The sequence below is a fragment of the Arvicola amphibius genome, chromosome 6 (assembly GCF_903992535.2).
Source record: "Arvicola amphibius chromosome 6, mArvAmp1.2, whole genome shotgun sequence".
In the NCBI taxonomy this organism is placed as follows: Eukaryota; Metazoa; Chordata; class Mammalia; order Rodentia; family Cricetidae; genus Arvicola; species Arvicola amphibius.
In genome coordinates, this window is record NC_052052.2 from 16,747,917 (window position 1) to 16,769,099 (window position 21,183).

General features: G+C 48.7%; 1 protein-coding gene across 1 annotated transcript; it reads right to left on the reverse strand.

Annotated features, from left to right (window-relative positions):
• Positions 1 to 2,277: 2,277 nt before the first annotated feature.
• On the reverse strand, positions 2,278 to 17,837 carry Fuca1 (alpha-L-fucosidase 1). Its single transcript, XM_038334474.2, has 8 exons — positions 17,427 to 17,837; positions 15,466 to 15,600; positions 12,196 to 12,333; positions 9,765 to 9,870; positions 7,180 to 7,380; positions 5,341 to 5,531; positions 3,470 to 3,569; positions 2,278 to 2,930 (listed from the first exon to the last, which is right to left on the reverse strand). Exons 1-8 carry the CDS (start codon positions 17,801 to 17,803, stop codon positions 2,790 to 2,792), a joined length of 1,389 nt encoding a protein of 462 aa, XP_038190402.1. The 5' UTR covers positions 17,804 to 17,837; the 3' UTR covers positions 2,278 to 2,789.
• Between the last annotated feature and the right edge of the window lie 3,346 nt (positions 17,838 to 21,183).

Below are 21,183 nucleotides of genomic sequence, written 5' to 3' on the forward strand. Positions count from 1 at the left end.
GCCTGCAGGCACACACGCACACACTACAATGCACAGTATTCTTAGGACTGAAAGATAATGAAAAGGTACCGTAACAAAACTAACAGCTACATAGGAAAGGAAGCCAAGACCTGGGGCGGAGGCCAGTACCTGTGGACCCACTCACTGTAAAGAAAACATACACCTCTGGCTGGAGATGGGCATTTGTCTCCTCCTTTGGTTAGGGGCACTCCTAGGAAGGCCAGCTCATCTAAGATGTAGTGTTCCTTCTTGGAATCCCTCCCCCCCCCCCCATGCAGTCTCTACTGGCTGAGCCACCATGAGGTTCCACTTGGGCCTAGTCTGAGGCCTGACTCGGAAGGTGTAACCCCGAGCCCCCACTTCCTCCTTTTCTTTTTTGGCATAATCACTCTCTTCTCTTCTTTTCCTCTTGGGTCCAGAGCCTAAGCTGCTCTGAAGCGCCCTAAGAAGTTTATCTCCCATCCCCACCCATGGCTGCCTGCAGGCAGCTGACCTCTAGCACGGTGGTATTTGTTTCTGTTCTTCTCCATTCTGCTCCTCCCTTCCAGGAAGCTGTGAGGTTTAGGATCTGCTGGGGCTCCCAAGAATCCTGGTGGCCCTTTTGGCCTGCCTTTAATTCTTTAATTAGCAGAGAAAATGAAACTGTTCTTGCACCTCTAGACAACATCACTACCACTTGAGAAGCTGAGGCAGGAAGATGCGCCAAGAGTTCGGGGCCAGCCTGGGCTACGCATCTGAGTTCCGTGAAAAACTAAGCTATAGCATAAGATCCTGGCTCAAAAAGGCAATTAAAAACTAGTAATTTTTTTTCTCTTCCTTCCCCCTTTCTTAGGTCTAAAAATAAGCAAACCCAACCTAACAACAACAAACAAGACAAAAAAATAAGACAAGACCTTGACCAAGGCAACTCAGAGAGAACAGTGTTTACTCCAGCTTCCAGCTGTAAGCTGGAGCCTCTTGTGAAGGGGAGTCAGGGCAGGAACTCAAGGCAGAGGCCATGGAGGGGTGCTGCTTACTGGCTTGTTCCCTGTGGGCTGCTCAGCTGGCTTTCTTACACATCCAGAACCACTTGCCCTGGGGTGACAACACCCTCAAGGGGCTAGGCCCGCCCACATCAATCACTACTTAAGAAAATGCTTCACAGGCTAGCCTACCGGCCAACTGGTGGGGGCATTGTCTCAGCTGAAGTTCCCTCTTTCCAAAGGACTGTATCTATGTCAGGTGGACCCAGAGCTAGCCAGCGAGCTGGGCATGCCCTTATACATTAGTGTCTGTTCACCCTTAAACAGGTGCTGTCTCTGCGACCTTAGCTAACTATGTCCCCAAACAGGACCACTGTCTTCGTGTTAATGTCACTCGGTATGTTTCTACTTCAAGTCACCTTTGGCTGGGGATTTTTATCACAGTAGCAAGGGACTAAGACAACGTTTTTAAGTCAATTGAAGAGCAGCCAGTGCTCTTAACCACCGAGCCATCTCTCCAACCCCATACAATGTGATTCTATGTCAATAAAATGATTTAAATATTTCCGTGTGCCTTCGTGTGGGTATGGGCATTAAACTAACGCCCTTGGAGGGTAGAGATGACATTGGATCCCCTAGAGCTGGTGTCGCAGGCAGTTTTTGAGCATCTGTGGGTCCTGGAAGCCAAATCCTGTCCCCTGCAATGGCAGTATGAACTCTAACTGCTGTGCTGTCTCTCCAGCCCCATTGTTTAAGAGTTTCATGAAGCTCAGACTGGCCTCAAACTTGGTATATAGCAGAGCCTGGTTTTGAATTCTTTATCCCCCAGCTTCTGAGTACTACAATTACAACAGATATTAACATCTGGCCATGTTTAAAATTTTGATATAAAGATATCCACATTATTGTTCTTAATGATTAATTTTTGCTTATGGGTGTTTTGCCTGTATGTGTGTTTATGTACCTGCACCATGTATGCAGTACCCACAGAAGCCAGAAAAGGGCAACAGGCCTGTGAACTGAGTGCCAGGAACCAAGGCCTAGACATTTCTCCAGTCTTCTTGCTATTTTATGTTTTAAAAATCTGGGTGTAAACCAGGCGGTGGCGGAGCACATCTTTAATCCCAGCACTCAGGAGGCAGAGGCAGGCCTGGACTATAGAGCAAGTTCTACAGCCAGAGCTACAGAGAAACCCTGTCTCAAAAAAATCAAACCAAAACAAAAAAACAACAAAAAAGCCAAGAAAACCAGAAAATGAGTAAAAAGCTGTAAACAGCCCAAACAGAAGCTAGGGAAAGAAAACTATCACATGCTCTTGGTAGAAATAACTAACATACAAATTTACTTCCATCTTTTTTAAAAGGCAAGGCAGAATCACACTCCTTCATCGATAGAGTTTTGGCTTTCTTCACAAACTTCCACAGAGTTGACCTTGGCAGCCTGGCAAACCCCTCAGGACCAGCTTAGTCCCTTCAGGATTAGTGACAACCAATACAAGGCACAGGGGCTGGCTTTGCCAGACCTCTTTTACCCGGTCCCACAGGCAACAGGTGACTTGGCTCGTCATCAGAAAGGGAGATTTCACCCCACTAAAGGAATGGGTGAGCTCAGTTGAGCTGTCCAGGGCTTTCTGCTCACCAGAGACACCAGCAATGGATCTGAGGCTCCAATGCACTCATTCAGCAGCTCAGTGGTCTGGGTTCCCACTGATTAAAATGGGCTGGAGAAGCCATCACTGGGTGGGGGAGGGAAGCTACTTTATTGCACCGCTGGTAAGAGAAAGGCAAGCAGCCCCACACAGGGTCATCTGCCCTTGAACTCCAAGGATCACTTCACACTCGTCAGCTTAAGAGTCCAGGCGAACTCCACTGGGAGAGCCATAGGTGGCAATGGGGGCAGAGTGATGAGGACCCCCTCCTGGGGATCCTGGGTCCAGGTCAAATATTCTTCCATTCCTAGCATTATTATCTGCGGAAAGCAAAGGGGGATGGGAAGACCCCGTTATTAAAGCAGTCTTTGCCCCCAACATGATGGGAATAAGTGTGCTGGCCCAGAGCACTGTGGACACTAGTAAGGAAGGAGCCAAAGCCTGCCAATGTATTTTAATAAAAATTCTATCTATCCAGGCATGGTGACACAAGCCTGGAATTTCAGCACTGGGAAGGTAGAGGCAGGAGGACCACAGGTTGAGGCTAGCCTGAATGACATAAAGAAAGCCTTTAATCCCTGTACTGGGGAGGCAGAAGCAGGTGGATCTCTGTGAGTTCAAGGTCAGCCTGGTCTACAGAGCAAGTTCCAGGACAGCCAGGGCTGTTACACAAGAGAAACCCTGTCTTGAGAAAAAAAAGAGAGAAAAAAAGAAAAAAAAAAAGAAAACAATAGCTGGGAATGTAGTTCAGGGTGGTTTGCCTAAGCATGCCCAGGCCCTGGGGTCTAGCACTAGAAAAATAAAAACAAAACAAAACAAAACCAAGTTGTAGCTTAGGAGGGATGAGGAGCTTCCTTACCTTTGTGGCAGAGGTTGTTTTGGGAGATTTGAGGTTTATGATTCCATTTTCTGGCCAGTACAGAAAGGTGGCATAAACAGCTGAGTCTTTAGTGGTGTACCTGGGAACAAGAAACACCGTTGTCCTAGGGAGTTGGTGGTGTTCCCAGACAGATCCTCAGTCCTCTCTAGCTAACTCACCAATAAAGATCTTGTGTCCATCACGACTACTAGGAAGTGAGAGGAAGGTAAGGAAGAAAGAGGCCTACGAAACTCTGAAATCCTCTATTCTCCCCCTTCACTGGGTTAAGGTTTCTGTAAAAATTAAAATTAACCCTTGGGCAACACATTTTCCAGACCTTTCCCTGCTGCCTCAATATCCTTTGTTGCCAGGTGGTGGTGGCACATGCCTTTAATCCACACATTTGGGAGGCAGAGGCAGGTGGATCTCAGTGAGTTCGAGGCCAACCTGGTCTACAAAGAGAGTTCCAGGACAGTTAGGGCTGTTACACAGAGAAACCCTACTTCTAAAACAACAACAACAACAACAAAAAACCCAAAACAAACAAAAAAAAACAAAAAAACAAAGGAAAGGTATGGTGTTGGGACATATAATCCCAGCTACTAAGGAGGCTGAGGCAGGAGGATGCCTTGAGCTCAGGAGCTGGGCGACAGCCTACACAACACGGTGAGACCATGACCCATACAGCAACAACAACAAAACATGCATCTACTTCCCTACTTCCTAGGAGCCGAAGCCATAAAATTTGCTACTGAAATCTTTCCAACTCCAGATCCATGAGAAGACAGAGGGTGTGACAAGGGAGCACACTCACTGAGAGTTCACCCTATTTGGGAAATAGCATGAAAAGCGCCTCATAGGAATTCATCCGTAGGGGTTACTGTGTCTCCAGTGGGAGAGCAAGGCATTGTGGTGTGATGGGCCTGGAGCTCTGCTGGGTCCTCACGCATCATGCCTCCTAGTCTTCAAAGCAAGTCTGTGAAGCTAAGTACCACCACTCACTTCATAGTTGATGAAACTGAGGTCCAAGATCAAATAACTAGATCTAGAGGCCCTGGTACGAATGGGAAGAATTTAGGATGAGCTCTGCAGAGGGGACCAGAGACAGAACCCAGCTGGGACACAGATTTTACAGCAGAGGCAACACAACATAACCTCCAGCCTTGTAACGAGGATGGAGGGACCTGAGATGTGCAGGTCAGCAAGTGTGATGTCCAACATACTGATAAACTGTCAAATGTTTGACCTCACTTAGAAGCTGGCTTTGGAAGTGGGATACCCCAGACACATTTAGGACATAAGCATGTTTGTCTCAGAGTGTCCTAAGGCCCCTTGTCAGGGTTGGGCTGCCCCCTAACCCTGTATCAGCAAAACTGCAGAACAGTCCAAGAGCAAAACCCTTGAATCTCTCTGAGAACAGCTAGGTCAGGCATCTCTAGCAGGGGTCCCATATTTATTCCGATATAAAAGTATTTGCAAGGAAAATGGGAAGCCAGAGGTTCAGCCATGCGTGGTTTATCCATGGAGAGAAAGAGAAAGTGCATTTGGAACTCCAGCTGACTGCTCCAACTTCCCCAGTATGTTTCTAGTGGATATTGTAGGCCCCTGATTTAATGACATTTTCTCTGGTCTGGGTCTCTGAGACTCTGTCAGGAGCTCCAGCCTTAGGGCAACTTCCACAAACGACTGATTTCTGTTGGGTGCCTTAAGTACCAAGTTTGATAGTATTTTACATCCATCCATCCATCCATCCATCATCTATCTATCTTCATCTCTCGCTAGTTATTCTCTTACTTAGGCTGTACTCTCACACGGAACTGAAGATGTGGCTATCATCAATCATCCTCCTGACCATACAAGGCAAGGCTCACCACACAACTGTTGTGTTCTTTTCGGACTGCACTCTCCAGGGTTGAGAGCCATAGATGGCCTCCCCGTTGATCTGCAGCCACTTGCCAACAGCAAGAAGCCTTTCTTGGAAGATGGGAACTATCAGTCCATCTTTAGTTGGTCCAATGTTGAGAAGATAGTTGCCTCCCAAACTGACTGTCTGAACCAATTCCTAAAGAGAACAGAGACAATGAGAGGTGAGGCATGACTACCAAGGCTGGCACGGCATCTAGAATGCAGACAGTAAGAGATATGAGAGAAGAAAAGCCCTGGGTTCAATCCTCAGTACTGCAAAGGGAAAAAGGGAAGGTGAGCTTTTAGATCCGGGCGAGACGGCACCAGTCTCCCTGAGCTCTTTAAGGACAAAATATATGTACCTGTGGAAAAAACTGAAGCAGAGAGAGCTAGGCATGCTGGCCAAGGCCTGGAATTCCAGCACTTGGGGTAGGGAAAAGGCAAGAAGGCCAGGAGTTCAAAGTCAGCCTTGGTTACAATACCAAGTTTGAGGCTAGCATGGACTACATGGAGATCCAGTCTCAGACAGGAGCTGTCAGAAAGAGATGCATTCTGAAGGCATCCTGGAGAGGACTGTGGGGTTCACTGTGACCCCAAGCAAGCGTCACTCAAGGCAACCCAGGACCAGGTTAAGACTTGGAAAAATGTACAGACGTGAGCCCATTAGGGACCACGCAAGGGCTCTCTCCACCCTTTCCATGTCTTTCGGTCTTCCCACTGTTGCTTTCACATAGCTGGAGCTGCATGCGGCACTGCATCCCATTGAGCACACCCGAGCAGCAGCCAGCTGAGCACGGCAGCGTCACGGTGCTCACAAGAGTCCTCCTGCCTACCGAGTTACCCATCGTATAGCTGCAAGCCACTGAAAGCTCATGTGTCCACTGAAAATGATCCTGGGAGGTGCTCAGACAATGACCCAGAGGGTGAATACTTGCCTTAGAAGACCTGAGTTCATCCCCAGAATTCACGTTCAAACAAAACACACCCCAATCATTAACAACCAAAAACCTGGAGGTCGTGGTGTGGTGTGTGCTGGTGATCATCATCCCGGTGCGCAGAAACAAAGGCTCACTGTGGCTTCCTGGCCAGTTCCAGGCTATTAAGCGATCTTGCCCCTCCCCCATAGATGGAAGGTAAGAATGACATCTCAGGTTGTGCTCTGGAGGTCAAAAACATGCCTGCATACACATCACAACACTCACACATGCACAATGTACACACACACACACACACACACACACACACACACGCATGCACCCTCCCAACAAAGAAAAAGGAAGGAAAGTTCTAGAAAGATACAGCTTTCTTTTGAGGCTGAGAAGATGGTAAAGACAAGGGACTTCAGTGGGTGAAGTCCCTTGCCATCAAGATGAATGACCTAAATTTGATCCTCGGGATTTCCATCACAGGATGGAAGGGGAGAAGTGACTGTTAATTTTAGCTGGGCATGGTGGCACATACCGTTAATTCCAGGAGGTAGAGGCAAGCAGATGTCTGTGAGTTTGAGGCCAGCCAGGGGTACAGAGAGAAACCCTGTCTCAGAAAAAAAGAAAGAAAGGAAGGAAGGAAGGAAGGAAGGAAGGAAGGAAGGAAGGAAGGAAGAAACAAGCAAACAAACAAACAAAAAAAAAAAACCCAGAAACAAAAACTAAACAAAACCAAAACCAGGTTTTAAAGGCCTGACCCCTTTCTCTGCAACAGCAACAATGTACTTGGAGAGGCTGGTCTCTGTGACTGCGGCCCTAGCGGGCTCTAGCCACCCGACTCTGGATTAGCAGCTAAATAACCAAGGCGAGTGCTCTTACCTCAATGATTTCATTCTCACTGGCAATGGTGGTCATGGTCATGTCACGGCGATAGCCCCAGGACGCCCTGTCGATGCTGGTGCACATCTCCCACTTGTGGTTTGGCAAGCTCTGCGGTGTGTATTTATCCTGACAGTTGTAGTAGCCTCCATGATGGCAGGAGCAGTTCTGTCCCCACCGGTCATTCACTACCACCTGGTCCTAAGGGAAGAAGAGAGTGGGGTCACGGGGCAGCACCTCCTGGCTCCTCTGTGCAGTGCAGATGTGTCTGGTGACAGTCTGCTCGGAAGAAGAACAGCGGACTACACTAGAGTCTTTTCCCCGGGCTATTTTGCTCTAAGGGGCACAGTGGGAAACTAGACAGCTGCACACAGCGTCTAATGTCAGCAATGCCCCAGCCCGGGAAGCAGGCTGACAGACGCACAGAGGAAGTGCGTATGCAGGGGGGCTCAGGAGATGACTCGGGGTGACGTGCTTGCAGTGAAAGCATGAGAACTCTCTAGCACTTGTGGGACTGGAAAGATGGCTCAACAAAGTGCCTGATGCTCTTACAAAGGATGTGGATTTGGTTCCCAGCACCCACATGGTCACTCACAACCATGCGTGTAACTCCAGTCCCAAGGGATCCAACACCTTTCTCCTGGCCTTCACTGGCTCTTGCACACATATAATTCATGCGGGCAAAACACCCATGCACATAATAACATAACCTTTTATAAATGTGTTTGGGGGCCTGGTGAGATGGCTCAGTGGTTAAGAGCAGTCACTGCTCTCGAAATGGACCTGGTTTGTTTTCCAGCACACACGTGGTAACGCAGAACCACCCTGACTCCAGTTACAGGAGAGCTGGTGTCCTTTTCTGGCCTCACGGGCTTTTGCATGCACACAGTATACATAAACTTACACAGGCATACATACATTTACACACATGTAATAAATAAACAAATCATAAAAACGGGTATGTGGGTGTTGGAGAGATGGCTCAGAGGTTAAGAGCACTGGCTGCTCTTCCAGAGGTCCTGAGTTCAATTCCCAGCAACCACAAAGAGGCTCACAACCATCTGTAATGAGATCTGGTGCCCTCTTCTGGCAGGCAGGTATACATGCAGACAGAACATTGTATACATAATAAATTAACTTTAAAAAAAAAAAACGGGTATGGGATGTCTGTGCACATGTGTGCAGTACCCAAAAAGGCCAAAAGAGGGTGCCAGCTGCCCTTTTCCTGGAGTTTCAAGTGGTTGTGACCCACCATGTATGTGCCTGCTGGGAAGGGCACTCAGAACAATACACGCTCTAACTACTGAGCCCTCTCCCAAGCCCTTGCTGAGGGATTTTTTGTTATTGTTGTTGTTTTTTGAGACAGAGTTTCTCTGTGTAGCCTGTCTGTCCTGGAACTCACTCTGTAGACCAGACTGGTCTGGAACTCAGAGATCCGGGATTAAAGGTGTGCTGTGCGCCATCACTGCCCAGCTTTACTGTGGTGTTTAAATACTGACATTGCTCCCTTCACTAATGCTGCATCTTGTTTATCTTTTTCCCTTTCTGTGATTCTCCTTAATCAGCACATGTAACTGTCATCCCACTTAGCAAATGACCTGGCTCCATGAAGGCACAGACCAGAGGCACCAAAAAGGCACCATAGAAGCATATGAGGTATCAACCGCCCTAAGTTTATCTGTTTCTTGAGTCTTACTACGTAGTCCTGGCTGGCCTCAGAACTCACTGTGTAGACCAGGCTGACCTTGAACTCACAGAGGTCCACTGTTGAGTGCTAGGATTAAAGGCATATCTGGCCCATCTCAAATCTTGAAGGGTAGTCAACTGCTCACTCATAACTGTGACAGAGATGGGTGCCATAGTGATAACACAGTACTTGTCCTTTAAACTTTAAGCAGAGACATGTAGAAGAGACAGATGTGGACAATTTACACCATGGCATTCTGTGGATAAACTGCACATCTGGGAGTCCCCGGAGCCTTGGCAAGTCCCTGAAAGCAAGCCTTGCATGCGCCATTAACATGCTCTCCCAGTGACGTACACTCCAGTCCCTGAGAGCCACCCTCAACCAGCATCCATCACTTAGGAATGGTGTCTCTCCTCTCTCTCCTGTCCTTCATTTCCTGAGTTTAGTAATAACTACTCAATAGAACCCCCACAGATAGGCATCCGCCAGGGCACCTTTATGGTTAGCTTTGGTGCTTGTGGTTAAACCCAGGCCCCTGCATGCTGAGCATGTGCTCTACCGCTGAGCTTTATCTCCAGCCACCAAATGCCTTTACACAAATCTAGAGCATGTAAAATCTTTGACATGTCTGTCAACAGATAAAGACTTCTGCCACACAGTAAAAGTCCCATAGCACAAGATGCAAGCTAGGTGTACTGACTGTGGGGAGGGTTTAGCTAGCTAAGTACCCTTTCAAATTTGGATAGAAAGCTAGGAGTGGTGCCATACACCTGTAATCCCAGCTCTTGAGAAGCTGAGGCAGAAGGATGGCTGCAAATTCCACCTGTCATAGCCTACTGAGAGCTGAGACAACAGGTAAGCATCACCATGCCCATTACATAAGTTAGACATCACCTACCTTGACAGGGCTATCATTATAGAGCCAAGCAAGGAAAGCTGTGGAGTTCCAGTACGTGTCAGGACACTCCCACTCCCCATCAGACCAGATCAGGTCGGGCTTGTAGCTGGAAGACACAGGATCGGAACAGCTTGCTATCTGAATGAATCTATCTAGTCTTATGGACAGACTTTTGCAACAAGTATTTAAAACTTAGAGCGGGGAGGCTTTGTGGTAGGGCTCTCGCCAACCACATGTGAGGCTGTAGGTTCCATTCCCAGCCCAGCAAAAAGAAAAGATGTCTCTTGATGGGAAAGTACCATAAAGATGACAATGCAGAAACTAAAGAGACAGGACACCTAACAGAGCCTCAGGGAGGGCATGTGGACAAAGGGCTGAGCAGCTAAAAGCACTGGCTGCTCTTCCAGAGGACACAGGTTTGATTCCTGCACCCAGGAGGCTCACAATCAATTGTGACTCCAAGCCTTGGGATCTAATGCCCTCTCCTGGTCTCTGTTGGCACAGGCTTGCACAGAGCATAGACAAACATGCAGGTAAAACAGCTATATGTATAAAATAATAATCTTAATTTAAAAAAATTGCAGGGGCTGGTGAAAGGGCTCCACGTGTAAAGGTGCCCGCTTGCCAAGTCTGACAACCTGAGTTCAATCCTGGGTCCCGCGTGGCGGAGAGAGAGCTGATCCTGCAAGTGGTCCTCTGACCTCTGCATGCACGGCACGGCACAGCACATGCATGTACTCCCCCCCATAAATTAAAATGTAAAAGCAACAATAACAGCAACAACAATAATAAAGAACGCATTGGTTCCACATACTTCTCCTAAGTGCCTCTGTTCTCCCTTTCAGAAAGGACACTGTAATCAGAATCTAGAGTTTGCTTTCCTTCAAGCAACTAAATCCGGTTGGGGTGGCGCTCGCAGGGCTGGAGAGACAGCTCAGGGGGTGAGGGTGCTTACTGCTTGCAGAGGACCTGGGCTTGGTTCCCAGCACCCACATGGTGGCTCACAGCCACCTGTAACTCTCACTGAGGGAACCGATGCCCTCTGGTCTCCTTGGGCACCTGTTGCTCATGGTGTGGAGACTACACATAAATAATAAGTACATTCTAGAAGAGACTGGTGCTTGGGCAGGTCAGATGGCTCAGCTGGGCTGGAAAAGCTCCCGCTCTCAAGCCCGATGACCCGAGTTTGAGTCTCACAATCCACAAGGAAGGAGAACTAACTGACTTCCAGTTGTTCTCTGACCTCCATGTGTGCTGCGGCACATGTGTGCCCATACAATACACACTCAGGGACACAAAATAATAAAACATGACTAAAAAGACAGTAGCAGTGCTCATGGCCCGGGATGTGTAGCTCAGTGGCAGAGTACTGCCCAGCGTGTTCTAAGACCTGGGTCCTGTCCCCAGGATCAAAAAATAAAAATAAAAACCAGGCAGATGTGGTGGCTCATGCCTGTAATCCTAGCACTTGGGAACCTGAGTCAGGAGCTTACAAATCAGAGGCTAGCCTGGGCTACACAGCAAGTCCCTGGTATTCCAGAAGTACAAAATGAAGATGTTTGCTTTAAGGGTGGTGTAAACATTTGAACCATGGCGCTGTTCTGTTCTTGGCGGCTACCCAGCGTGGCTGGAGAAGCCTACAGGGCCTAGTGCCCCTCCCACATTTTAGTGCCTGCCATGGAGTTTGAAGGAGCTGGGGCGCGAATGTGAGCCTGCCTGACGACAGACCACTGCACTTCACAGTGGGGCCAGTAACAATCTCGGGGAAGAAAGCCCAGACAGTGGTCTCTTCACTGTGTGCAGTCAAGTACACAAGGCAGCTTAGGCCCATGACCTCATCAGCTGATGACCTTAGTTTGATCCTTGGACTCCACGTGGTAAATGAGGAAACAAACATCTGTTTTGTGTGCTGTGGCGTGCCAATGCCACCTCATCCCCACTAAATAATGAACGTTCGCAACAAAAGCCAATTTGAGATGGGTGACACTAGTTAACAGTGGCTCTTCCTGGTCCCAGCACTGACAGGGATTCTGCGTGCTGATCTGAGCCCAGACAAGACATGACAGTTCTAAGTGAGCAGGGTCTGTGCTCAGGACGCTGCTCCAGTTAGAGCTTCTGATGGTGAAGACGCCAGTGTCCCTTTCCCAGGTCCTGACCTGGGACACTGGCAAGGGAGGAGGGTGCTGAAGCGCAAGCTTTGCCTCACTGCCACCTGGGTCCCCAGTGACAGCAGCAGCTTAGTAAGTGACCACAGTTCAGAAGTTCTGAGCGGTGGGAGGGGAAACATGCTTTGCATGAATGCAAACGCCACCCTTATTCTTTTGATGCCTCTGAGAGTTTCTCAGGCAGCAGCCTGTAGCTGGGGCCCATTAACAGCACCCCAGAGAGGAGCTGACTTCCAGCACAAGCCTCAGGCCCAGGCCCGTCTCACCTGTTAACGAGGTCGTACAGCTCTGGCATTGTTTTCGCGCTGACAAAATGCTGAGTTTTGAAACCATTTTTCTTGTCGAGTAGATAGAGTGGATGGAACCACTCCAAGAGCGAGTGGTACAGGCCATAGCGTATGTTCCTTAAACAGAAAAAAAAAAAAAAACAGCAGCGGCTGGTATTAGGCAGAGAAAAATCAGGCTGGGTGTGGTATGACAGCACTTCGGAGGGGGCAGTAGGAGGGTCAGGAGTTCAAGGTGCATCCTTGCCTACCAAGGTCAGCCTAAGCTGCTTGAGATCCTCCTCTCTCTCTCTCTCTCTCTCTCTCTCTCTCTCTCTCTCTCTCTCTCTCTCTCTCTCTCTCTCTCCCTCTATCTGAGATAGAGTCTCACCATGTAGTCCTGGCTAGTCTAGAACTGCCTATGTAGACCAAGCTAGCCCTAAACTCACAAAGATTCCACCTGCCTCTACCTACCAAGTGCTGGGATTAAAGGTATGTGCCACCACACTTGGTATATTTCATATTAAAATCTTACTTTTGGGCTGGAGAGCATTGCCTGCTCTTCCAAAGGTCCTGAGTTCAAGTCTCACCAACCACATCTGTAATGAGGTCTGGTGCCCTCTTCTGGCCTGCAGGCAAACATGCAGACAGAATATTGTATACATAATAAATTAAAAAAAAAAAAAAAAAAGCCGGGCAGTGGTGGTTCTTGCCCTTAATCCCAGCACTCGGGAGGCAGAGGCAGGCGGATCTCTGAGTTCGAGGCCAGCCTGGTCTACAAGAGCTAGTTCCAGGACAGGCTCCAAAGCTAGAGAAACCCTGTCTCAAAAAAAAAAAAAAAAAAAAAAAAAAAAAAAAAAAATCTTACTTCATTTTTTTGGGGGGGGTGCTGGGAATCGAACCTAGGGCTTCACCTAGGCTAGGCAAGCATTCTGTCATAAACTATACCCTCACCCCTATTAAATGTTTTTTTAAAGAACTAGGAGTTTGAAGGTTCCTAACACAAAGAAATGACAAATGATTAAGGAGGTAGAAATGTTAATTAGCCCGATTTGCTCATTATATCCTGCAAGCACGTCACACTGTGCCTCACAAAGATGTATAATTACTACAGTTCAATTAAGACACAGTGCCACACAAACATAATGCAGGCAACGAAGAAAATAACATAGCAAGGCACAGATAAGGAAGAACTGAAAGGGGCATTTTAGCATGTGATTCAGGAACTAACCACTCACAGAGAAGCTGCCAGTCCAGTCTGCTGAGGCTGGGCCATGGCGCCACAGGCCTGGAGCCCCAGTACCTGGAAGGCAGAGGCAGGAAGATTGCTTCAAGAGAGAAAGCAGCCTGGTCTGCATAGCATGTTCCAAGCTCTTGGGGGATACAGAGCAAGGTCTCATCTCAAAAGACCAAACCAAACCAGAAGAAAACTGCAGCTTCCAAAGTCCATGTCTGGTCTATGCCTACAATCAGACAGACATTTACTGCAGGATTTTTGACCACGTGAAGCACAGGGCACAGAACACTGAGCAACTAACAAGAGTCAGCAAATGCATTCTTAAAGGTCCAGGTAGTCCACTGGACTTTGGAAGCTGTGGCTCTGTCTCAGCTCTCAACGTGCTCCATCCAGGAGACGGTCCTGGGCAGTGTGTGACACAGGCTCAGCTGGGTTCCAACAGACTTGACGATTTACATTTACACAAGCAGGCAGGCATGCAGCCAGCCTAGCCCATAATGGGACAACCTACTTACAAATGTCACAACACAAAGCATCACTGGCAGGGGTTCCAAACCTGAGTACCTGAGTCCAAATCCCACTCCCTGTTGGTGGCTGGGGACAGGACTCTGTTATGGCTTCCCTTGCCCTCTGGGCTCATGTCTTGATGGCTTGTTCCCTGGCGGGTGCTATTTTTGGGAAGGTGCTTGCAGAAGTGGGTCACAAGGGCTATGAAGGACATATTGCCTCCATTCCTGTCTGTCCCTATAGTCATGTGAGATGAATAAATAATCTCTCCTACATGTACGGCTGTCCTGACTGCAGCTGCCCCACCACGGTGGACTGAAACCCTCTAAAAATCAACTTTCCCTTCCTGAAGTTGTTTCTATCTAACAAGCATGGTGGTCACTGACACAGAAGTAACTACATGTTCGGCTGGAGAGCAAGCGCTTACGCCTCGGCACCAGACCCCAAAGCCACGCTGCTCTGCTACACCCTACTGCTTTTCTATTGAGAAGTTAGTCTACCATTAGTCATCTTTTAGAGATGTAGTCAGGTTAGCCTCAAACTCAGTACATACCTAAGGCCAGCCTTGAACTCCTGACTCTCCTGCCTTTGCCTCCCAAGTGCTAGAGCCACCGGCCTGCACGTAGCACCAGGTCTGAGAGGTCTTCCTAGCGAGTGACAAGCAGAGCGCAGGTTGGGAAGAACAGTGCCTCCCTCTTTAGTTTTGACCCGCCGTTACCAGAGCTTGCCCTCAGGCCTCAACAGCTCTGTGCTGGGTGGGTGCTGGTGGCGAAAGGTGAGATCCACCTCCTGGGCCATCTCATGCCAGCACTCAGGAGGTGGAGGCAGGAGGATCTCTGTGAGTTTGAGGCTAGCCTGGTCTACAGAGATAGTTTCAGGACAACCAAGGTAACACAAAAAAACACTGTCTTGGAAAAAAAAAAAGGACACTAAATAAATAAATAGGTAGATGAAACAAAACAAAAAACAAAGAGAAAGAAAAGCCAGTGTCCCGCCAGTTTTTATGGACGTCCCCTGCAGGCTGCAGATGGACCACAGTCTATGCTGGGCGTCCTGCTTTTCTTGCATTTCTCTGTAGCTTTGGAGCTTGTCCTGGAACTAGCTCTTGTAGACCAGGCTAGCCTTGAACTCAAGAGATCCACCTGCTCTGTCTCCCAAGTGCTGGGATTAAAGGCATGTGCCACCACCACCCGGCTCTTGCATTACCTTTGGTCCTGTGAAAACTGCCAGTCTCGCTCTCTCTTTCTGTCTTTTCTTGGTGTGTGCATGCGTGTCTCTCTGTCCCTCCCTCTCTCTCTCCTTCTTTCTCTTCTCTCTCTCTCTCTTTCTCTCCTCTAAGTAATAAATGTCCACTTCTAAAAAAAAAAAAAAAAAAAAAAAAAACTGCCAATCTCAAACCCCAAGTCTGGGAGCTCATCTTCTCACTGGCTAAATATGACCCAGGTGACAAACAGGAGGAGACAAGGACGGCGGACTGGAGGGACGGATGAGAAAGAGGGGAGAATGGCTGGCTGTCCGCAGACACACACCTCTTCCGAACAGCAGCTCCCAACTCGCCAACCAAATCACGATGGGGCCCCACGTCCTTAGAGTTCCAGTTCCAGGACACGGGACTTGGCCAGTTTGTGAAGCCTTCGTGATGCTTTGTGGTCAGAACCACATACCTGGAAACAGACGTGAAAACCAAGTAAGAACAAAGGAATTGGGCAGTGGCCACAACCACAGCCTTGCCCGGCACAGCAGGAAGATCTCCATTACAGGAAATGTATGGGGACTGGGAGATGCTTTTAGGGTGACAATGTCCCCTTGTAGGTATGACTCAAGATGCCCAGAGAGGGAAGGGTGGCAAGAGAAAAACCCTGCACCTTAGCGCACAGACTCAACCCTTCTGGGCATGAACTTTTTCTCAACCCTCTGCCCTGCTCTACTGGCAAGAGCAGGTGACAGAGGGAAGCTGCTTGTTTCACCAGTGCTGTGGAATCGCCCTTCATTCAAGGGGGCGACTGAGACTCAAATGTCTGGGACTGAAAAGGCAACTGCTGAGATAACCAAGTCATTCAATGTCTGCTTTTTATGGCCAATAAAAAGAAAAAGAAAAGAAAAAAATTAACATGTACATGTGATTTCATCACGGGCAGGTGTGGAGACCCTGGAAATCAGGGTCATACAGTTATCTCAAGCTCACACAAACATTCCTCTCTGCAACATGTCTCTTTCCTCTTTAAAAAGTCCTTCTGAAATATAAAAGCCGGGTGGTGGTGGCACATGCGTTTAATCCCAGCACTCAGGAAGCAGAGGCAGGTGGATCTCTGTGAGTTCAAGGCCAGCCTGGTCTACAAGAGTTAGTTCCAGGACAGTCAGGACTGTTACACAGTAACCCTGTCTCGAAAAACAAACAAACAAAAAAAGTCCTTCTCACTCATCGACCTTATAAACAGATAACTACTCCTTCTGGGTATGGCTTGCAGACCCTGGGTGCAGTGATCAAGAGCCTTCGTTTCCAGATCACAAGATCTGCAGTCCAGGACACCATGCTCCTTCCTCTCTGCGTTAGCCACCTCATCCATAAAACAGGGAGTCTGGAAACCAACATTTTAAGTTCTGGACCTCCAAGATGGTGAGAAGACAGCTTCCTGTTTGGGTGGGAGGGTTTTGAGATAGGGTTTCTCTGTATAACAGCTCTGGGTGTCCTGGAACTCGCTCTGTAGACCAGGCTGGCCTCAAAACTCACAGAGATCTGCCTGCCTCTGCCTCCTGAGCACTGGGACTAATGGCGTGTGTCACCAGGCTTACAACGGCAAATACTAAGCGCCCAGTTATACACAGCGTTTCCCTTCAGTACAAGAAAAGCCAGGGCCCAGAGCAAACTGAAACCTGGAGGATGGCAGAGGAAATCAATGAGTGAAGGATCGCTCCAAGTCACAAGCAGGAGGCTTAGTGAAGCCTCCTTACTATCTTACCGGCTGCCCACAGTGGCCAAACACCCACGGGTCAGCCAAAATCCTCTAGCTTAGGGCTCTCGAAATGTACTTCCTCTACAGGGCTCTGCCCAAACCCATCCCTCCTTGGAGCTCTACTACAAGGAAGTAGAAGGGGAACCCAAACAGAGCACCCAGAAACTCCTATCCTTCCTTTTCCACTTGGGCTACAAGGAACGCAGGCAGCTCCTTTTTATAAGCTTCCACGGACGCCACAGGTAGCCTAGGGTCCAGGTCCACAACTCCAGGCCACTGACAAGAATCCAGGCTGTGTTCTGGCCCTTGTAGAAGAGACACCGGGTGTAGCCTGGCTCGAGCCTCTCTCCACACAGGTGATGTACTCAGTGCTGTCCCGCCTTTATTTTTAAAACTAATCCCCGGCTGGATTCTCTTCTTGAGCATCAATGCTCCATCCTCCAGGATGCAGAACGCGGGGTGCGGGGCCTTCCAAGGTCAGGCAGCCCCGGCCGTGGGCTTGCCCCCGTCCCGCCTCGCGCCCGGCCCGCACTCACTTGGCCCCGGCAGCCTGGAAGAGTTCGGCCCACTGGTCCGGTTGGAAGAAACGCGCCGTGAACTGCGGTCCAAAGTCGGCGTAGCTGAAGCCGGGAGGGTAGTTTTCTTTCATGAAGAGCTCAAAGGCTGGCAGCCGCTCGCCCTGCCAGTGCCACCAGAACCACTCGCTGCCCCAGGCGGGCACCGAGAAGACCCCCCAGTGCACAAACACCCCGAACTTGGCCTCGTCAAACCATGTCGGCAGTGGCCGAGAGTCCAGGCTCTTCCAGTCTGGGGTGTAGCGGCGCGGAGCCCGGGCCACTGCCTGGGCCGCAGCAGCCAGCCACAGCAGAACCGTGAAACCCACCGCCCGCCATTCACTTCTCAGCTCCCACATCTCTGCTTCCTTGTTTGTCTCCCCCGTCCCTCTTAACGCGCAGGCGCCCGCCAGTAGCTCCTCCTCTCTGAGTAACGATTGGCTCAAATGGGAAAAGGGGCGGGATCAACCTTGCGGATCAGCGTGCCATCTGAGGCGCCATCTCTGGAGCGCCCTCTGGCGTTGAGAGAGAGAGAAGGGCGCAAAGAGGCGTTGACAACTCTGATCTATTGAATTTAAACCCCACAGTCTCCCCTTAAGGACTTAATTGCCGGGTTCCCTTAAGCGGGAAAGACCCAGGGTGTGTGGAGAATAGGGAGTAGCCCACGTTACTGCACCGATCTTCAGGAGAAGAATGAAACTAATTTGTTTTATTTAGTGGCTATTAAGATCCATGGTATCTTTGCGCTTTACATCCAGCCGGCAGGTGGCGCTTAGCCGATTGCAGACTTGCATAAGAGATTTAGAAATAACGAGGTAGAAACATAAAGAAGGAACTTTATGAGGAGAAAAGGGTGTTGAAAGAGGAAGGGCAGATGCGGTTATTCTGGCCTGCCTTTTATTTATTGAACTTACTTTTAAAACTCTGAGGCATTTAAGCATTTTAATTTAATTTTAAATTGTAACTTAAATTTATTTTGAGATGGGGGGGTCTCATGAAGCTCAGGCTGGCCTTGAACTTACAGCTAGATGACCCTGAGTTACTGATTCTCCTGCTTCTACCACTTGAGTGCCAGGATTACTGGTTGGGGAGGCACCACCACTCCTGGTTTTATGCAGTACTGGCTTTTTGAACCCCAGAGATTTGCCCATGCAAAGGACTGAGCTGCACCCCCAAATTCCTGGGGACGCTCAGAGAGAGTCTACCTGCAGGAGCTGGGGTGTACTTTAGGAGTATTTAGCATGTTGGAAGGCCTGCAGTGCGGTTCAGTTCAGTGCCACCAAACAAGCCCACAGAGGGCCACTGAACACAATTTTTAGAATAGCAGGGCCAGAAAATTGAGAGCCAAGAGACCCTCTTGCCTCAGGAACATCTGCAAGGTTTGCCAAGCCACCTGGTTCCTCTACAGTCAGCACATGCCCAGTGGGGTATGTGCATGTATGTGTGTGTGCGTGTGCGTGTGTGTGTGTCCATAGCTGCAGGAAGTATGCAAGCCAGAAGTCAGGTGGTTCATGTGGCACAACCGTCTCCATGGTTGCTGAGACAACCACCACATGTCAGAGCAATAAGAGGTTTTACTGCTTCTTGATGGCACCCTCTTCCTATCTTTCCCAACGTACTGAGGAGAAAATGAAGGCGAGGCGATGGGCAGGGGGTGCCCAAGATGACGAAAGTGTAGGCCAAAGGTAGTCCCAGAATTCACAGCAGTGGAAACCTTCCCTCCACCTACTCTGTCTGGCACCTTGGAGAAAATCAGGGTTTGTGTTGACAGACCAAACACTTCCTCCTTTGGGAAGTAATAAGGAAGCATAGGGTATTTTCTGTTTCTTCCTTCCCAAGGTAATGTTGAAATATGGCCTAAAACACTAAGCACAGAGGACTTTAAAAAATCAACTTCTCCCCTCATCCTCCCAAATAGTGATAAGAATTTGCAGTAACTTTTGGTGCACAGAACGTGTCTTGGGGAGAACAAAATGGGACCCCATGACCTTCATTTGACCTAACAGAAAAACAGGTTGTCTTGCAGAGGCCTGTGGGAGGGTCTGTGGCAGAGTGGACAGACCTGCACTATTGGCAGAGTGGACAGACCTGCACTATTAGGGAACCTGAGTTTTTGCCCTGGACACACCCTTGTTGGTTTCTCTGGGTAATGGGCAAGTCTTGTCTGCTGGTTGGGTCATTATTTAAAAACAAGGCTGTTGGGGCTGGAGAGATGGCTCAGTGGTTAAGAGCATTGCCTGCTCTTCCAGAGGTCCTGAGTTCAATTCCTGGCAACCACATGGTGGCTCACAACCATCTGTAATGAGGTCTGGTGCCCTCTTCTGGCCTGCAGACATACACACAGACAGAGTATTGTATACATAATAAATAAATAAATATTTAAAAAAAAAAAAACCAAGGCTGTCTCTCATTTCTCCCCTTGCCTTGTCCTTCCTCTTCATAAACTCTGCCTCTCTACTTAAAGTAGAAAGTGTTTAAAAACTGGATTCAGGGCCTGACCAGAGGTTAAGAGCACTGGCTGCTCTTCCGGAGGACCCAGGAACCCTCCGTACCCACATGGCAGTACCCACATGGCAGCTTACTACACCTGGAACACCTGTTCTAAGGGATCTGATGCCCTTTGCTGATCTCTGTGAACCCCAGGCATATGTGTGGTGCACAGTAAAATAAAATAAAATAAAATAAAGAAGAGAAAAGAAAAAACAGTGTCTCACTTAGGTGAGGCTGGCCTTAAACTTTCAGCAATTCCACTTAAACACCAGGATGGTATCTGTGCACCACTATGCCCAGCTCCGGCTTTGTTTATTTTTTATTTGGACGCGGGTCCCACCAATTTGCCTAAACTGAACTTGAACTCGGTGTACAGCTCAGGCAGGCTTTGAACTTAGACTCTTCTTCCTCAGTCCCTAAAGGAGCTGGAATGAGCAGTCCTGTGCCACCAGGCTCAGCGTCCCTGACTTCCTATCAGAATGTCAACGGCCAGTGTGGAGGCCCGAAAATGTGAGCCTATTTCCACCTTGACCAAAGGTCTGAGAGTTGAGACTTGTCTCTTGTTCCTTCAAGGCTGTGGCTCTTCTACTTCAAAGGTCCCACCTAGAGGTAGCTCAGAGAGTTCTGCTCTCTTAAGGTTATTGTCAACAGGTGTGGCTAATAGCCAGACCTCGTGCTCCAGGAATAGAGACGTTCCCACCTCAAACAAGAATCTAAGGATCCAGCCAAGGGATAACTTTGGATTCCTTTAGGAGATAACTTTGGATTCCACATAGGGAGTGGTTTGCCCACAACAGAATATTTTGATCTAGGGTGTGCGGGTGACTTATTTTATTCTACCAACAGAATGTTTAACTGTAGCACTGTAGCCCATGACCTTCATCTGCTCTGTTCATTTCCTTGTATCATGGTTTTGGTGTTTTTTTGGTTTTTAGAGACAGAGTTTTTCTGTAGCTTTGGAGTCCGTCCTGGAACTAGCTCTTGTAGACCACGCTGGTCTTGAACTCACAAAGATCCACCTGCTTCTGCCTCCCAAGAGCTGGGATTAAAGGCGTGCGCCACCACCGCCCGCCTATCATGTTAATGCTTTTGTTTTACTCCTACCTTTTGGGGTCAGGGGTATTTTAAGCAGTTGGAAATTAAACACGGGTGAATTTCAGTACTCACTGGAATTCCCTCCTGATACTATCCTGTATGTTTCTGCATTTTATTATTTTCATTCGCATCTTTATAATCTTTGCTATGTTTC

Bases quoted from the DNA above. Each gene is read 5' to 3' on its own strand.
- Fuca1 (XM_038334474.2), bottom strand. From the start codon at position 17,803: ATGTGGGAGCTGAGAAGTGAATGGCGGGCGGTGGGTTTCACGGTTCTG. The intron at 5,532-7,179 runs GTAAGAGCACTC...TGTTCTCTTTAG, and splicing joins GTGAGAATGAAATCATTGAG to GAATTGGTTCAGACAGTCAG. The intron at 3,570-5,340 runs GTGAGCCTTGCC...TCTTGTTCCCAG, and splicing joins AAGAACACAACAGTTGTGTG to GTACACCACTAAAGACTCAG.